Below are 19,281 nucleotides of genomic sequence, written 5' to 3' on the forward strand. Positions count from 1 at the left end.
GTTCAGTCTGGAGAAAAGAAGGCTCACAGGAGACCTTATTACTCTCTATAACTACCTGAAGGGAGGTTGTAGTGAGCTGAGGGTCAGCCTCTTCTCTCCGTAACTGGTGGTAGGACTAGAGGGAATGGCTTCAAGCTGCACCAAGGGAGGTTCAGGCTGGATGTTAGGAAATACTACTTCTCTGAAAGAGTGGTCAGGCAGAGGAATGGGCTGCCCAGGGAGGTGGTGGAGTCACTGACCCTGGAGGTGTTCAAGGAACGTTTGGACGTTGTGTTGAGGGACATGGTTTAGTACGAACTATTGGTGATGAGTGGATGGTTGGACTGGATGATCTTGTAGGTCTTTTCCAACCCTGGTGATTCTGTGATTCTGCTCTCTGCTCCACTTCTGCCATAACTGCTACCCCAGCTCTACGTGTACAGTAACAGAGCCCTCATTTGTCCTATTTGATTTCCTTTGATGCACCCACTCTTTTTCCATATAAATTTTATATACAACTGTAATCTTAAATTGCTGGCAGTGTAAATAAATTATATTCAGAAGAGGTAGTTAAAAAACACTTTACAAATGTTAAAAGCCATTCTTTAAATAGAAAATAACAGGGCTCTTCTGTTGTTAGACAGAAGAGGCACTCTAATAAAAGTGAGGCTAACTGATAGTATCAGTAAACAGCTACTTACATACGGTGCTGATGAATACATGAAGTAAAGAAGAGGAGTTTTTCCTCTCTAATCTTACACATGGCTCTGCTAGGTGTTTGTGCTCTAAGTATAAGGGAGATTGTTGTAGAATTATTTGCCCAAATTATTTTGACTCATAATATTTGTAAAATATATATTTTTTTGTTTTCACACCTGTCATATCTTATATAGACAAAAGGGAAGTAATTCAGACAAATTATTTGTATGCTCACAGTTAATTTTTGCTTTTACTTTTAAAACTCAGGCAGTCCAAATGTTTGTTCTGTTGTTTAGTCTGAGGGAAAATGTGCCTGAATTACTATGGAATTTGGAAAGTAATGTTTACTTCAGACACTAGCAGTAGATGGTTCTCTTTTTATGGTGTTACTCATTCTCAGTTTAACCTGCATGCAAAGCTTGTCCAGTATATTTTTTGGAGCAGGTTAACTGCATCTCCAGTGCAGAGATTTTTCTGCCTGTGGCAATTAGAGTTCCTAAAGAGGGTCAGAGAGTTTGGATATGTCTTTAACGAGATAATGTGTCTATAACATAGGTGGGTTTCAGCACAGTGCTTGCTAATGAAGGAAAGCTTTGTGTTGCCTTTTAGCTTTTGTTATAATTGAAAATTATTGGTGTAAGCATTGTTTATGCTGTGCTTCTGTGCATCCTTGTTATTTTCTTTGGCATTCTAGTTTTAAAATTCGGTTTTGTGCTTATTTAAAATGCTTTTTAATAACAGTCCTTCCTTTGTGCAAAGGGTTTTCATATTGTTCTTTATCTAACCTATATCTGCAGAGTTTCATTAAGCTCAATCATTATGTTCTATAGTGCTGTAATGAAAGGCTCTTTGCAAACAATAATAAATGATCCTCTCCACATTGTGTGATTGAAGATTTTGACCTCAGAATGCGAGTGCTGTGAGCTTTCATATATGTATGAAAAATTGTTTCTCTTTGAACTATTTAATCATGCATTCCATTTTATTTTTAGAACAGTGTTTTTATAGTACATGGCATGACTGTATTCTGTGGCTTGCAAACCGGAGAATATTGTTGGTACTTGCTCTAAGCAGTATTAAAGAAAGCTATTAATCACTCAGGTAAAACTTGTCTGCTGTCATACTGTTTCTGGTGTTGTTTTTTTTTTTTGTATCAATATGTAAGAATGTTAATTAGGTTACAGAGGGGAAAAAAAGAAGATTCAGTAGGATTATGTGTTTTAATGGAAAAGGATTGGGTGGGTCATTTTACTTCGAGTTTTGGTAGAAACATAAATTAGAGTAAAAATTAAGTAGGTAAAAGTAAAGAAGCTGACTGCAGAGAGCTGGTGCTGAAATAACAAGCTAGGAAAGCAGAAGTACAGAAAAGGGGCTGAAATAGAATGAAATTAATGTTGAAAAGTGTGAAGGTAAAAGTGGAATATGTGAACTTGAAATGCAGAGGCAGAACACATAGATTTTCAATGTGAAAATTTAATCGCCAAATGGTAAGAATGAAAGATTGGAGCAAACTACAGGGGATCTAAAGACTGGAAGATTACTTGCAGGATTACCTTTTCATGTCCGAAGGATGGTCAAGAAGCAGTGGGATATGCAAAATGTGACATTTTTTCCTGTGCTATTACAGAAAAGTCTGCGCTTGAGCTTTGTGATGCTTTGTGCACGTGCACTTTAAGTGGGGGGGGAAAAAAGAGAAGGGAAGGCAGATAACGCATTTACATGGCATGCCTGCCTGGACATGGGTGGCAACAGAAGAAACAAAAAAAAAGGGGGAGGGAGAAACAGCTGCCTGATTTCAGCAGTCTTTTCTGATGTACCTGTGAGCTAAAGATAGAGAAGGGAGACAAAAATAAAGTGAACTCCGAACATGGGACTAAAAGGTTGCCGTCCTGGGGATGGGAGCTGTAATTGTAGCAGCGAGTCAACTGGCTGAAAGGTAACATAGGCTGAAGAACTGAGTGCCTTTTTTCATTCTTAGTACAGAGCGTAATGTAACCAAATTTATTACATAAGTGATATGTAAGAAAATTAAGAGAGCTTCAATATGGCTTGGTAGATGCTAGAAAGGTTGGATGAGGTGGAAAGCTTGGTTAGAAATAAATTGCTGGAAGTTATTCCCGGTAAGTGGAAGAGATTCTTCAGAGGTGTGTAAAAGAGAAAGGATATTGTAGATACACCCTCATCAGCTTTCTGGATGACTGTTAATGAAAGCCAGTGGTTGTAGACAATCTCGGGAAGGTAACATAAATTTTGTAGATACTTACATAACTGTTCCCAGTGTGGTAGTTACTTGGAGGTGCCTGGTGCTCTGGTCTGATCTTTTGATGAAGCCAATTTAGAGACTACAGGCTCACCATCAGTGTAGAGACTGTAGGAGACATGCTTGAACAAAGGCATTAAATATTTGGGGAAGTAAAATATATTAGATAAGGGGGATGGGAGAGCTAGACCAAAGTCATGAAGCAATGGGAAGGAATAATCTGGACTGGAGATGCAGAAAGGTTTTCAATGTAGTTGAGCTGAGTTGTCAGAAAATCTTGGAGATGGTGCAAGGGATTGGTAGCAATGTAAAAGGATCTGACGTAATCACAGACATAGTGTTTCTGGAGTGAGAAACCTACATGAGCTAGAGTGATTAGAGTGGGGATTTTGTGCTAAATGGGAAGGACGTAGCAAAGGTAGTAAGTAATGGGTCTGAGAGCATCAAAGGGGTTAAAAACCATTGGAGCAGCAGTTGGAGGCAGCAAGAGTGGGCTCATCTCTTATGGTAGAGATTTGATTGCTGAACTGTGGGGGTGAAGAGGTTGCCAAATGTGAAAGAAGGAAGGTGGCAGGTTTAGAAATGGTGGATGGGGAAGAACCAGGTTTTGTCTGCTCGAAAGGTGCAGAGGAAGCATGCAGAGATCCTTGCCACAACAATAAGCCATCAATAAACTGGTAGAAGGAGGACATGGGCAGAAAACTGAGCAGAGATCTATGAGAGTTGGGAGGTGATGGAAATGAAACCAGAAGACCTAGCTGTGAGTTAAAGGTGCAGTACTATCTGGGGAGAGAGAGAATCTTCTTTTTGTTCTTCCCCATTGGAAAATTCTAACTCATCATACCATGGAGAGGGTGGAGGAAAAAAGCTAGCTCTCTGGACAGGGTGATCTGAGCATGTACTAAGAAAAATGCAGGAGAAGAGGAGAAGGGAGGGGAAAAAAAAAAAGAAAAGCAAAAGGCTTTTAGATGCTTAGGCTGTGAAGAACACAGTGTAAGAAAGGAGGGAGTTTCCCCAAAAATAAATAATTAACTAAGCCATCCTGCAAAGTAACCTACTTTGGGTTTGAAGCGATCATTTATCTGCGTGGCTAGGAGGAGCCACTGGCATTGCAGCAATTTAGCTGTACTCGGAAAGGGATGGAAGAAATCCTGAGGTCTGCATAGACAAGAAGGAGTTAATGCTTGTCAAGCATTATTCTTATACAAATTAAGTCCAGAGCGCAGCAGCAGCCTCACCAGCAGGAGCAGATGCTAGGCAGTGATGCAACCTGTGTTATTTACTTAGGCCTCTGTAGTGACCTCAGTGGCTTGCAGACAAAGGATACACAGATCTGGAGGTAGGTAACATACTGATACATTCTTTATTTAGTCTTTTTTTTTCTTCTGTTGGAAACCAGCTCCTGTAAACATTTTAAGTGGAGCAACAGGGGAACAGCTTATTTTTTAGCATTGTTTAAGAAGGTAAAAATATAAATTAAATTAAAAAGCCCTGAAAGAACTGATTCAGTTTGGTTTCTCTGTTTTTCTACTATTATAACCAGGAACGTTTAGAAGCCATGATGCGTCGGTCCCTTGAACGCAGCCAGCAGCTGGAACAGAAGCAGAAGCGATGGTCGTGGGGAGGAGCACTGGCTGCAGGCTCAGGAGGGAGAGATGGTGAGTGAAAGAGGCTGCCTGCATTGCAGATCCTGAAGCGCAAAACGCGTGAGGTTGTGGAGATAGTGAGGATGGTGCATTTTGTAATGTGGTACTGCAGGGGCTGCTGCCTCGGGGTGTGAAGAAATGCTTTGTAACTGCTTGCCAGGCTTCCTCTCTCTAACACTTTCTGGGAAGAAAGGTCTCTCCTAACTTCAGGAATGCAGATCATTTTAATCACATTCTGCTTTGAGGATGACAGATGCTAAAATCAAAATTAGTGCTCTTTCTCCCTTACTTTCTTCCCCCGCATTGTCTTCCCATGCACATGGTTAGCAAATTTAATATTCATCAGAGGGCTAAGTGCTGGCCAAACCTTGAAAAGACGATCTGTTATTGTTTGGTACTTCTGAAAACCTGATGGGAATTTCTACATGGCTATGCAGCATCTGCAGTTTAAAATAGTTTTGAAGGCTTTTTTTCCCTCCCACGTATTTTTTGCTGTCGTGCTTTTTGATTTGGCTTCAGAACAGATAATTTTTACTTCATAATCAGTCACGTACTGCTTGTGTATTTCAAAAATATGCATGTTTTCGGTTTTAAATCATGGAATTTATTTAAATTGGCCAGGTTTGGAAAAACTGTAGCCATAGGAAAATATTACATATTCATGGTTGGGTGGTAACAAACTATGATAGTTACTGTTTCTAAGCAGTATGTAAATACATTTAACTCTAAAATGACAAACTGTTTCACAAGAAATTCAATATATGTGATTGAAAAGAAAGGAGTCTTTCACACATAGAGAAAGAAACCAGATTGTCTTTGTGATGCGGCTTGTGCTTAATTCTACCTCCCCCAACTTATTCAGTAATTCTTTCACCTCTTTTTGCTCTGATCTCTCTGCTGTGTAGGTGAATCAGAAAATACCCCACCCCCTGTTCTAGGTTTAGCTGCCAACACCCTTCATCCAGACCCTGTGACCTCTACTGCTCCTGCTGATTCCTTCAATGGTATTTCAGAGAATCACAGTACCATCGTGTCTCGTTTATAACTGTTCTAATCACTGTAGTTCATCATTGCTGATCTCGTCTTTCCTAACCACTGTTTTCTTATTATTTCAGTCTGATGCTCTACAGCATCACCCTTAGTGATGTGGACCAAGTGTCTTTTTAATTTGCTTTAATTTTGCCATGGTGGAGCAGTGCATGCGTCACATTCCACAGTAGAGGCATCTCATGATTTTCCCACTAACTGTAGAGTTCTACAGCTCGGATTCTCATTTTTGTTAATTCAGTGGGCACTCTGTGTTTGTTTGTGTGTTTGCGTGTGTATATAATTATATTACAGTTGAAATGTACATCTGCAGGCGCTGTTTAAAAAAATCACTATGAGGAAAATACGTTAAGGAGATGGTATTTCATCAGAACAACCCCTTTTTTTCATACCAAGGGCCTTTTTCCTGCAATAATTTGAAAACGAGTGAGCTTGGTATAAGCAGCCATGCTGTGTTTTCAGCCTCTTGTGGTGGATTTTGGCCAAGCTGGTATTAGTAACCAACTCAAATAGTTGACTTTGTGTGTCGGCAATCATGTTTTGTTTTGTGTTTTTTGTTTCATCATTATTTCATTATTTTTTATTCTCCTAAAAGGACTGTGAAGTAGATGAGTATTAAGAATGAATTGCGTGTAGGATTTCCAGCTTTGATATCAAAATGTACTTGGCATTTTAAAAACATAATGCAGCCTGTGCTTTAAGATGTAGGATCCTCCTCTTCCAGGAGGAGAAGCTGGGCTCGGATATTCCTCCTGCAGAATGCACCCTATTGGTTCTTGGGGCTATGCTCTTATGGAATTACTCTTTCTGTGCAAACAGATTGTGCACAAGCAACGATTAGTACAGATATTTCAAAGAGATTTGGGTTTGCAGCTGATGTCGCATAGTGGCATTTTACCCATACTTTTAAAAAAGGGAATGTGGAGAGTTGTACTGTTTACTGTAGTAGGTGGAGGCAAATCCTACAGGCTCCCTGTGGTGAGGTTTTTGCGGGAGTCATAGTGAATGCAGTGGCTTACGGGCTGCAGGTCTGGAGCCACGTATATGCCTTCAGCTGAATGTATTTTTGTGTCTGAAAGAAACAGAATTCAAATTCAAAGGGCAAAGCCTCTGCTTTTCTGTGTTTCTGAGCATCATGCAGTGTTCATCATAAAGCAGTGTGCTGTAATAGTAGTTGAGTAGCATTTTTCTGCTGTTCTGTTCAGTAAATGGCAAGGTAGGAAATGAGTATTGTGCTCAAACAGGCTGTCAGTAGTATTTCAGGATAAATAATGAGGGGGGCAAAAAACAAAACACTTGGGGTGGCACCAAAAACCTGTGTGTTTTTTTCTCCTCCCCAAGTGCAAAAACATAACTGGTCACCAAAAGAGTGAGTTCTCATTGTGTGAATGCACAAATATTGATTATTTTGTTTCTGTAATAGAGTAATACCTGAAATCTACACCAGCTTTTCCAGACTGGAAGTAGACAGCAGGTGGAGGGAAAGTGAGGGTCAGAGCCCCCATATATGCAGTTTAGGATTATAGGTAACTTTCTGCTTGTGCTGCAGTTATCTTCTGTTGGAATGGCTTCATTCAGCAGACATGATATGCAGTTGTTTGCCTGTGACACTGTAAAACGCAGGCAGTTGTATAACTGAAATGTTAAATTCACAAGCAGAAAAGTCACATTCCAAAGTCTGTCCCAAATGGTCCTTTGGCAGTCAGCACGCATGTACATCAGGCCTTACTCATTCAGCGCTGTGATCAGCAGCAAGGCCACGAGTACAAATGCAAGGTGAATTTTGGGAGTTGATTATCAACACTGTGATCCGAATACAAATATCTTCAATGCGTCTCTCTGCAGCATGTGACAAACTTTCAGCTTCTACAATGAACCTGCCAAAGCAAATGGAATCGCCAATCAGTAAGCGCCTCTCCTCCTCCACAGCGGCAATAACACATTCCCCCGACAGAGGCAAGTGAACATGTTGGTCTCCTGCCAACATAAACTCTCCTTCTGCTTAAAGCAATTCTTCTCTGCAACTATCTGTGCAACTCTCTTATGTCTATTATTCAAAAGGCATCAAACATTTAGGGGTTGTATGTTGAATTATTAATCTGAAATACAATCAGATAGTTGAATAGTCTGTCCCAAGGCTGTGCTGCCTCACTGGAGAGCCTGGGTCAACACTGTGGGGTTTTTTACTCTTGCAGACAGGGTAGTGCTTGCTGTAACTGCAGCATTTCCCATAATAGTACAGCTTCTGATCTTCCAGCCAAATAATTGGAAGTAGCAATGCAGGTGTGGCTGGACAGTAGGTATGGGCTGCACCATTGGCAGCAGTACATCCATGAGCCCCTTGGGAGACCTTGATCTGGTGACCAGAGTTCCTGAGCCCTTGAATTTGATTTGAAACCCTGATGCATGAGAGGCTCAATGAAAGATGATTGTTTTGCAGGATTAGTGGTTACTGAGCGCTATTGAGAGAGCTGGGGAATTTATCCCAGTGTAAACTCTTCTGGACCTTTCTGATTTGTTTTGTTTGTATTTTTTTTCACCACCTTCTTAACTGAGAAAAACAAACAAACAAACAAAAAACTGGCTGAAGGAAATGACAGCAAAGGCTTATTTCTAAACTGAAAAGAGAAAGAAAAATTGATTTTCTGTCTGAGCTACTTACTGAAAACTCATCGATAGCTTTGAGATATTGCAATTGGTGTCTTTATTCATGTGCAATAAGAACATCTATAGATATCTTTCTTCTGTAATTGATGTCTTTTGTTTTTCTGTGGAGTAGAAAGGAATCCAGGCATATTGTGTAAGGTTTATATAATACAGTGAGACTGCACATTTTAAATGTATTCCAGTGTGGTTTGCACGCTAGTGAGTAGCTGCACTGTTGGACCAAATGTTTCACCTTTTCTGTTAAGGTAAAAAAGCGAACATTTCTCATGCTGAGTCATGAAAACCACCATTTTGCAGAATGGAATATTCTACTTTGTAAGAACAAAATGCAGCGTAGGCTTATCCTTTCTGTATTTATTATACTGGGTGAAAACTAATTTAAAGCGATGAAGGAACCAGAAACCATTTTTCAAATGGAGTGTGAATTATTGGAAATTACTTAAAATCTCAGACACTTGCAGACTCTTTCATTTCATTTAATCATTCCATTGTTTTGCTTCTGTTATTTTAACATGAAGTTTTGTTATGTTGCATTTTAAATTTTGTTTTTATTTGCTCCCATCCTTCAGCTCACCGCATGCATCTTAGTCCAATGGAAAACTTTATTGTTTCTCGACTGTTGACTCCCACACAGTCATCTTTAGCCAGAAGCAGAAGTACCTTAATGCTTTCTGAGCAGTACAATAACCCAGGTAAAAATGTGAATTACTGACTTTGAAACCGTTAAGGTATGTTTTTGATTGCATTTGAGTAGCTACTTAAAGAAATGGTGTACTGTGAATCAAATGACAGTTTGTATGGTAGCACAAAATAGACTGTTCTTGATATCAGTGCATTGAAAAAGCACATCATCTTGCCTTTTTTGTTCTGAATGTCTCCTAATAGGGAAAACATAGAAACATAGTAGTTATTCAAATATAAAATAGAGTAAAAAAGAAATGATTTAATAAATCCTACTGGTTTCAGTGATATGCTGAAAACTGAATATATTATTTTGGAAACAATTTTTAGAGCAGCATTGTGACACCTCTCAATGCAAAACACAAGGATTTCACTGAGACATTAATGTCATCTCTTTTTATATCCAAGTAGAATGTAGAACAAAATTCCCAGTGTGCTGTTTGAGCCTTAACTATTTTACTGGGGTTACTGTTCTTTACTGTTAAATCACTTTTTGTCTTTAACTGTTTTTGTGTATGTGTATTTTTTTGTATGTGCATTTATACATATAAAGTACATACAAAATTAGAGTTACTTAGAGGAAAATAATAAGATGCACTGATTTGGATGATATCAGTTCCAGAAGTTATTCCTCTTTAAGAAGCTAAAAATTGAAGATGATAATTGCTGATCCTATAAGTAAATGGCAGTATTGCAAAGTGAGGGTTTTATTAACAACTACAGAACTGATGTTTCCAGTCCTGTTAATACTTGGGCAAGGACCTGACTTTGAGCAGTTCCTGGTTAAAAGGTTATACCTGCTCGTGGTGTATGCATAAATGGGTACAAAAGTGTTATAGCTCTTTCTCAGTTTTATTCAAAAGCAAAACAACACCCAAACACCTGTTTGCAAAAGGAAACTTTTTCCCAGACAGAAGTGGTTAGATAGTACAAAACATCCTTATGATTGGTATTTTCGAGTGTCATGACTAGAGTAGGCTCAGGTCCTGCATCTGTGCTTTCATTGCAAGGCCTTTTAAAAATGGATTAGGCAGTAAGCATGCTTTCCTTTATGCAGTGCTTCTTTGTTGCAGTGCACAGGGACATTGTTATGGAGTCACTCTGAAATTACTTCCCTTGTAGCTGCAGGAAGCAGGAATGTTGCCATACAATGCTTTGCCCATAAGAAAATTCCCAGGTTACTTATTGTTCAGGGAGCAGCTACTGCTACAACTGAACAAAAGCCAGTTCAAATCTAGATCAATACATTTTGTTGAAAATGTTGAGGTGAATTACTAGGACCACCTACAGATGTTGCTTTCTGTGTTGTCTTTGATTGATATTGAAGAAATCAATAGGGACATTCTTTGTCCTTCCCTGGTCATCTTGCCTGTAAACTCCCGGCCCTGTCTCCCTCTTCATCTCAGGGTCTTTAAAGTAGCACGCAGGCATGTCTAACAGGAATGCCTTTTGGCCTACAGGTTGCCTGTTCCCTAAAGTGTCCGTTGCAGTGTCCATTGATTGTTTTGTCAGCAAAAAGGTTGAGGGAGGATTTCTTCCATGAAGCGTACTTCTACAGTGTGTATCTTCTATGAGATGTGATTTAGTAGCTTGTGGTAGCAATGGTAATGGGAGGATAATTGGACTAGATGATCTTGTTGGACCTTTTCAATCTTGTGATTCTATCATTCTTTCAGTAGGAGCAGCGTTCCGAACATGGAACAGGGTCCTCCCTTTTCATGATCATGTAGTGTGCTCTCGTGATTGTGTTTGGGTCAAAATTGCTCCATTCCTGCACGTTCTGTAGGTTTAGAAATGAGGTTCCTAGCTTTTATGACTCTTGAAGGCAACATGTTATTAATATAACTCTAAGTGAAGACATGAGAGTTCAACAAAAGCTGTTCTTATGATTGAGGTAGAACTACCTTTAGTGACAATCAAGTTGCTGAACATTTTTCTCCACATTCAGCAAACTTGCCAAGTTGCTAGAAAGTCAAAGGAAAACATGGGCCCAGTTAAAACATGAAAGTGTCCAAAAATTGAATCTTAAAGAGATTTTACAGCACTGTCCCCAACTTTAAAAATAAATAAATAAAAAATAAGCTATTTCCTTAAAATTTGATTATAATTGAGTCAGTGTCCTTCTTGACTTACTTTGAATAAAATAGGCCTGTAAACACTGCCATGCGATTACAATTGGTGTGTATCTTATTAATGAAGCTTATGTTCTGTTGATGGTTCTATATGTTTGTGAAAGTTTTGTCTTAGCAATATGAGCAAAACAAAACGTAAAAAACCCACAAAAAAAAAACAACAGGAGTAAAATATCTCATTTTTTTTTTTAAATCCTGTTCATATTGCAAATAAAAAAAGGAGTATCCAGGAAGTGTTGCCCTGTAAAGTGTATTTACCACCAATGACAATAACTGAAATACCTACTGCAGCATTTAGTTTAGGGTTTCTTCAAGAATTCAGTGTATTATTTTAATAAGCAATTGAGGTATTTAGAGGCCTTTGCCATGTTTAAGCTTTTTTAAACGAACTAAACCAAATCTTGTGCTTCTGTTGCCCTCCCAGTTTTGCAGTGTTTGTTCAGAAGTTATCCAGCTGGAATTACATGGTTACTCTGTTTGTCCTATGTGAAGGAACTGAGGGTTTTTAGAAGAGAAGAGAATTGCAGTCATAGTCAAGTGATTCAAAAAGTGTATGGATAAGAAAATGATATAGTAGAGATGATTAAAGAACAAACAACAAAACAACCCTATAAAGCATTACTTTCAGTTGAAGCATTTATAGTAAATATGAGACCATGATGAATGTATTCCACACTGGGATCTTTTTTGAAAACTTGAAAACAACCTTAGAATGTTTTAACGTAAAAATATGCTGTTTTCTCCTCTCCCTTGCTTCCTCTGTCTGTGCTCCCTTTTGCTCTTGCTATTGTGCTATAACTCTTTAGTATTCCATATCTGTCCTCGTGTAGCACCAGCTAGTCCTCTAAAATCTCCCTACAAGCCTTCCCCCACCCGAAGCACAGACAGGAAGAAGGCGACTTCACCCTCCACTTCTGATGCTGGGAAAGGGGCGGCTGCAGGTGAAGTGACTCAGGTCAGTTTGGAATATTCTTGATTTTACTTCCGGCTAAACTGACGGGACTATTTGTTGTTGCTACCTTTCACTTTGTGTCACTTGGTTTTATTGAGTATCTCTTTTATAAGAAACAGTAAGGAGGTAAGACTTGCGCGCATCTGTTGCTTTTCTGCTCTGGCATTGCAACATTTTAATATCTTTCTCCTGCTGGAAGTCAATGCTAAGCAATGGTATTTAGAACAGCAGCACCTATATTTTCAGGGAACCGAGAAGTGCATGCTTGTGGACTCGCCTATAACTTCTGGGAGTAGGGAATGACAACATCTTTCTGTATAAGTCAGTCCAGTCTTGCTGGTTAATTAGGAGGCTTCACATATTTTGGAAACTTGCCAAAGTTGTTGGCAGTGCCTCTTTTCTATACAAATTGCTTAACTCTCTCTGTAGACATTTTAGATGCTGTTTGCATAGAAGTCATGTTATTGATCCACTGTAGTTTCCAGATAAGTAAAGGCAAGTCATTTACATTCACACAGTCTGCACAATGAAAGGCAAGTTATAGAAGACTTATGTTAGGGCTGTGAAGTAGTGTTTTATAAGATCCTATATCTTCCAGTAGTTAATACTAATAGTAGGGGATTTTGTACCATCTGAATTGGATGCAAGTGAGAGGACCAAACCTGGGAGCTAAAGTTTTGCATGATTTATGCTGTGACACCTGGTAGCATTTATGAGAGATGCATGTTTGCATTACTGACTGTATCTGAGAGGCTGTGCAGTAAGATATAGATGGTTTTGATTACTCTTCCCAATGCTCTTCTCAGCCCTCTACCAAGAACTCTTGGAGAGGAGAGCACTGATATGACTTTACTTATTTGCTCCTTGTTTACTATATCAATGCAAGATGTGACCTGTTTTTAATGTGTATGGAAAAAATGCTCCTCGCTTGTGAGGTGCTGTTAAAAAAATCATTAAGAATGTGTGCTGCATTAATCTGTTCACATGTAATTTTGATACTAAAATTATCAAATACATTTTGAAGCATTGCTCCTAATTTCACAAACTAAAATAATTGGTGTTTCTAGACTGAGAAAATAAAGAAAGAGAAGCGATCCACCACGCCTGGTTCATCATCTGGAATGGGATCTCCTCTCAGAAGGTCTGATTCTCCTGCTGCTATGTCCAGAAGATCTGCCTCACCTGCCACACCTAAGTATGCCTTTCTGATTAGTGATCTGATATGCCCTGAGCTTCTTTTTATCTACGAAGAATATATGAATTCCTGAAGAATTTCCTTGGCAGGGTTGTATAAAATCCAATTAATTTTAGTTATACACATAGGGAGGGAGGAACAGATGAACAAATATATATGAAATTATGATAAAGGTCTCTGGAGATATTCATTGTTTTCTCAGCTTTCTGAAATTATTGCTGTGCAATTCAGTTACTGTGAAATTTTATTTAAAATTTGTTTTTTTTTAAGCATGCACTTGTTTTATTTGGTTTTGAACAAATGTACAAAACATTAATACTAACTAGAAATTTTAGCATTTAAAATATGCCTTTGCTGGCACCACTGTCTGGATCCATCAGTAAACTTAATTGTGACACACTGAAACAGGTTGCCCAAGGAGGTTGTGGATGCCCCATCCCTGGAGGCATTCAAGGCCAGGCTGGATGTGGCTCTGGGCAGCCTGGTCTGGTGGCTGGCGACCCTGCACATAGCAGGAGGGTTGAAACTAGATGATCATTGTGGTCTTTTTCAACCCAGGCCATTCTATGATTCTGTAATCCAAAGCTTTGGTTTTAATCTTTGTTCATTTACAGAGCTCTTCCTTCCACCCCACCCCATGCAGGATTGTGGACCTGTGGCATAGCTGACCTTACTTGCCTTACTGAGTTGCTTTTCTTAGTCCTCAGTTGCAAACTGTCGGAATTGTAGTGTGTGTGCCATGGTTTGCAGCTCACAGGTCTAAACAAATGCTTCTTCAGCTTTCTTAGAACACGATATTAAGTCTGACTCAAGCGCCAAAGTACTCTAAGGTACTCATTGTCTACAGTAGTTGTCTGTAGTTTCCTTTTCTAGATCCTGTTCATGTTGAAAATGATCTCCTTTGGCTGGTTGCAAATATTATTTTCTATTTGAATCTGATTATATTCTGAACCATTCTGATCTTTTGGATAAACTTCTTCAAAAGCCAGCCTAGTGTTCCTTCTGTGCCTTAGCTCTGTGTGCACAACTATTTAATGGAGAAGTGATTTCTGCGTGTGATTCTGGTGTGAGGCAAAATGTGGGAAATAATATGATTCAATGTATGCTTTCTGTTCTAGACATCCTCTTGTGTGCAACTATGAAACAGCAATTCCTTGTTTATGTTATGGGCCACAAGTGTACAAACTTTCAGTACTACATCTAGAATGTCATATTCTGAACTGTGCAACTTTGGTAAATAACGTAATGATATGGAATGTTAATGACAGTCAGCTTTGTCATTAAAATTTTGAGCAGATCGTTATAAATCAGGCTCTCCAAATGTACAGAGAAAAGTTCAAGCAATAGAAATGTGTTTTATTCTGTAAGTCGTTGATACTCCCTGTTCAGAATGCATTTTTCAGTTCAGTCAACCAGTATAAAAGACACAGCAAGAAACATATAAAACTGAAGCAAAATGATTGGTGGGAAATGGACTACTAAGCATGAAGCAGCAGGCAGTCATCGAAAATGTTGGCATAGCTCATTCTAGAGATGTCCTCATGGGTGGGGAGGAGATGTGGTCAAATAACCAAACAGATGCTTAATGCTTGGTGAAAAAGGCATGGCTGCTCTTAATTTATAGAACTAATTCCCTTAGAAGATTTGGCAAAGATGTGGTTTTTTTCTTTTTCATTTTTTTCACTCCCAAGATGCAAATTCTGAGAACCTTTTTTATAGGAAAATGTTTTAATGCATGTAAGGAGTATAGACTCTGCTTTTTAAAGGAGGAAGCAGGGTGCTGCATGGAGGAACTAAGATGCTTGTTATGGGTTTCTCTGTGACTTTAAGCTGGATAGTTATCCCCTATTTCCCTCCTTAAGAAAATCTTATTCTGACCACTGCTGCAAATACTGAGCATTTAATCTTAACATGGCCCAATTAGAACACCCTCTTTGACCTTATTAGAGTTACAGCAAATGCAGTTTAAATCTGTAGCACTCTTCAGACTTCCCTTACAGATTAAAAAAAATCAAAATGCATTCTGATCATCATACTTGAATATTACGTAGAGATGATGATCTGGCTGGTCAGTGGACTTAAATGTAGGAACCTTCTTTTAGATCGTATCACCTTAGCTTCTCCTTTAAAATAAACTGTGGGGCTTAAGAATAATTTAAATGTGATTTAGTATATATATAAAATATTCATTCTCTTTGCAAACCTGACAGTCTTTTTCAAGTTTAATCATTCTCCATCCAGCACATTGTATGACCAACAATTACATGTGGAAGAAATAAGGATGTGTATTCAACAGCATTAGTAGTTAGCAATCCCACATAGTGCCTTGTCTTTGAAAGCTGTTGAGTAAATAATCAAGTGTGGGCTATGATTGAGGTGGTAGTTAGCTGTATGCATTTTGCTTGTGAAAAATGTATGTCTCGGTATTCCAGGTTGCATGGTGCTGTTGTAGTCATCATCTTGGTTTGTGAGTGGTAGTTGCATGTCTTCTTTCTATCTTATTTCATTGTTTATTAATTAGAAAGCTTTCTTGTCATGGTAGAGTGACTGAAACAGGCTCAGATGGGACTATAAAGCTGTAACCTAAGCAGAGACAGTGACTGATGGCAGGATAGATTTGCATTAAGTATATAAATAGAGATGTTTGTAAAAGTACACATTTCGGTGAGAAAGAAGAAGGAAAGGAAATTAAAAAAGCAAACAAACTGTGCAAAATGTAACATCCAAGAAAAATGTGTAAGCAAATGCTGATCTAAGAAGGAGAGAGAAAGAAGTATGTTTGTTAAGGAGTAGCAATACTTGTAAGCAAGAGACGAATTGAAATGATAGCAAAATCTAACTATGTTATCAAGAAGTGCCATACAAGAAAGAATCATGAAAGTACTGCTTTGAATGAAGTATAGATCATTTGACTGTGATGGCTGTCAGTGGGTTGGAGCTGGGAAAATAGAGAATGTTCTTTAAATTAAAAATTAAACTAATTGTAAACATGGGTAATGATGGTTTAAAATGCTTCTGTTCTTCAGAGCGCTTACTTAGTCGATAATACCAGGATTTTGTGTGAGGTTTTTTTCTCCTGATTGTTTCACTTTCCAAGATCCATACACTAATCAGTTTATTCTTGCAGCGTCCCTCAGCGGGTTAGGTAAGTGTCCTATCTTATAGATTGGCAAAGCAATAAAGCCTATGTCCTTCACATGTCTTTGGGTAAATAGTTCCTTTGAAATCAATGGAACTTGACTGAATCAAGGAAGTAGAGCGTAGTTTTTAAGTGCTTTCAGATAAGCCACAGTGAATAAAAATGGAAAGCTCTGACAAGATTCTACATTAGGTTATTTTGCCAAGCCATTATCTCACTTATGTGAGGAGAAAAAGGGGGGGGGGGGGGAGGGAGTTGGGAATGCAGCTCTGCTCCTCCTCATTTGTTTCCAGCTCCCAGTTTGTACCACTGTCCTTTGCTGACAGTTGCACTAACTAAAACTGTAACTTGGTTCTTTTGGGCAGTGTTCCACTGCAGCCACTGGGACATTGCTTTGTCTTCAAAATACATGTGGGCAATCGAATTACAGAATAGCGATTAAATATATATGTACGTTAGAACAAAAATGCCCAGATCTTAAAAAGTTTTAAAAAAATGGCCTATTGGAAAGATGTGTGTTTTTATGGTGAACTCCTCACAGAATTAGCTTCTATGTCCCCCACTAACCCAGCTTTAAAGTTTTTTTGTTACCTACTGCATTTATTTTTCTCAGTCTTTGTTCTGCATTGGAAAAGATAACAATGATAAAATGTTGGATTATGCTGAGTTCTTCAGCAGCTGGCCTACAGGATGGGCCAACTGGGGGTTTTGAAAACATTGGTAACAGTGCAACTATCAAAGAAAATAGCAATATTCAATAGACGTGGTCTGAGTCTGTGCTCTTTTAAGGAATCGGAAAGGGAAATGAATCTGTGGCAGGCTAGAAAAGATGAAAAATGAGAGTAAAATGAAATGCTTTTGAGAAAATATCAAAAATAATTGAGCAAAAACGTCAGAATCCAGGAATGGTGTTTTGATCAGAGAATTCTCAGCAAGTTTGAGAACTTGAAAGTCCTCAGTATGGTTCCAGCAGAGCTTTTGTCAATTAATAGGCAGATAGGGGAGAAAAAAAAATGCAGTATTGCATTGCTGCTGATCTCTAATTTAAAGTTAGCCTGTGTAAGTGCTGTAACCAATGACCTGTCATGTACCTGGCTTTGGAAGAAAGCATGCTGTCTCCATCTTGCTGCTTGTGAACAAAATTGGATGTGACCTCTGACTTGGGTTGTACTCCGTGTACTTTACATTGTGTGCTTAGCTAAAGTAAGCTTTGAACTCCTCTCCTGCTATTCCTAAGACATTTTTCCTGCTCTGTGGTCTACTGCTGCCTCTCTTTAATTGGGAAAATAAAAAAAAAAAGCCACCGTAATTTCAGCATCAGTGGATCCTCAGACCCGATCGAGATTTGTGCAGTGTGTTTAGGGGTCATGATGTGAATGGCTCCTTACCAGCTGCTGCCATCAGCATGGGAATGAGAGGAGAAAGCTGAGACTTCTTGCTGGGAGGAAGAGGCTTCCTGTGCTTCTGCATCCACCTGTAAAATCTGGTGACTTAGAGGAGCTAACTTTCAGGCAGCTGATGTGCTGCCACTTCTTGGATTTTGAGGAGTCTCCTTTAGTTAATTAATCTTCATCACGTATGCTTCCTGTACTCCTGTAGCATATAATTGCATCCCCTTCCTTTTATCCATAGGGAAATCTACTTTTAAAATCCAACTAGATCCCCATATGTGTCCATTTGCCTTGATGATTCTATTTTCTGTCTTCAAAATAAGGCTTGTCCCTGCTGGTAAAAAGTAGTATCAATCTGAATACTAGCAGAAGGCAAGCCTCTTCTAGTAGCAGTTCTTCCCATGTTCAGGAATATTTAATATCCTAAGTTGGCAATATGATTAAATACAAGGGAGAAAGACAGTGCTTACTTAATAATTTCTACTTGACATTGAGTAAATGATATAAAAATTTCTGAAGGAAAAACATTTTTATTCCGAATGGGCTTTCTCAGCTTTTAACTCTCTATCCTTCACTGCCGCTGTCCTTGTAAATTGGCTTTAGATGCTCCTCCTTTTTAGTTGCTTTAAAACAATTAAAGTGATGCTTGTTCTTATTGCCAAATTGCTGTAAGAAAAGAATCTTGAAGGTCTTAAAGTTCAAAGTTTTTTACTCAGTCTATCTGGCACCTTTCTTGTCCACCAGTGACTTGTACGGAGCTCTAATTCCTATGCAGTCCAGGATTCTTAGCTGTCATGGCTCGATTCCTTCCTACCAGCTTCTTTAATGTGATTGTCGCGTCTTCATTAGAGAACAATTATGTCTGTGCTACTACTGAAAGTGAGTCAGCCTTAGTTATGACTATTTTGCTCTTCCTGTCACAACAAGTTAAGTAAAAAGCAGCGTAGGAAATATGTGGTAGAGTCAGGAATGTTAAAAGGCCACAAGAAGGAACTGTGCTTTGAGAACCTGGCAAGAAACATCCTTTGTGCTGTGGAGAAGGATGAAAAAAGCCATTTGCTTTCTGTTTACGTGTTATATTTTTATGAAAGGAAATGACATGATGGTGAGGCACACATGTGAGACCTATATGTATGCATATAGGTAGGGACTTTGAAATCTGTGCCTCTGTCTTTAGAGGGCTTGAGAATCCACCTGTTCTCTGCAGACTCTTCTTCCTCACAAACTGGGCTCCTTTAAATGAGCTCCCTGTATTCTGTTATCTCAGCCTCTTTTAGTATGGTGGAAAAGAACCCTTTATTTTCCTGAGCTCATGAATTGAGAGAGACTTGAAAGACGTGTAATTTTTATTGTCTGCTCTGTAATGCAAATCATGTTCCAGTTATAATAGTCTCTGTCCGCACAGTACTGTAATCTAGACAAATCTTCGCACACTCATCCATTAATTTTCCACCAGTGTCCATACTTTTCATGTGTGTGGTCTACCAGAGTGT

The 19,281-nt window shown here is 38.8% G+C and overlaps 1 protein-coding gene across 8 annotated transcripts in view; it reads left to right on the forward strand.

Moving 5' to 3' along the window:
- The window catches only part of MAP7D2 (MAP7 domain containing 2), a 73,861-nt gene that overhangs the window by 43,322 nt on the left and 11,258 nt on the right, over window positions 1-19,281 (forward strand). The window contains exons 1-7 of one of the 8 annotated variants that reach the window (XM_072329028.1): window positions 3,823-4,277; window positions 4,482-4,596; window positions 5,490-5,588; window positions 7,477-7,587; window positions 8,868-8,990; window positions 11,918-12,066; window positions 13,131-13,258. In XM_072329028.1, coding sequence (XP_072185129.1) covers window positions 4,497-4,596; window positions 5,490-5,588; window positions 7,477-7,587; window positions 8,868-8,990; window positions 11,918-12,066; window positions 13,131-13,258 — 710 coding nt within the window. In that variant the 5' untranslated portion in view covers window positions 3,823-4,277; window positions 4,482-4,496. Of the gene's footprint in view, window positions 1-3,802; window positions 4,278-4,481; window positions 4,597-5,489; window positions 5,589-7,476; window positions 7,588-8,867; window positions 8,991-11,917; window positions 12,067-13,130; window positions 13,259-19,281 lie in introns of those variants that run through there. The other 7 variants (XM_072328997.1, XM_072329052.1, XM_072329044.1 and 4 more) reach the window with 7 other exon arrangements.

This window comes from Excalfactoria chinensis, chromosome 1, assembly GCF_039878825.1.
Source record: "Excalfactoria chinensis isolate bCotChi1 chromosome 1, bCotChi1.hap2, whole genome shotgun sequence".
Lineage (NCBI taxonomy): Eukaryota > Metazoa > Chordata > Aves > Galliformes > Phasianidae > Excalfactoria > Excalfactoria chinensis.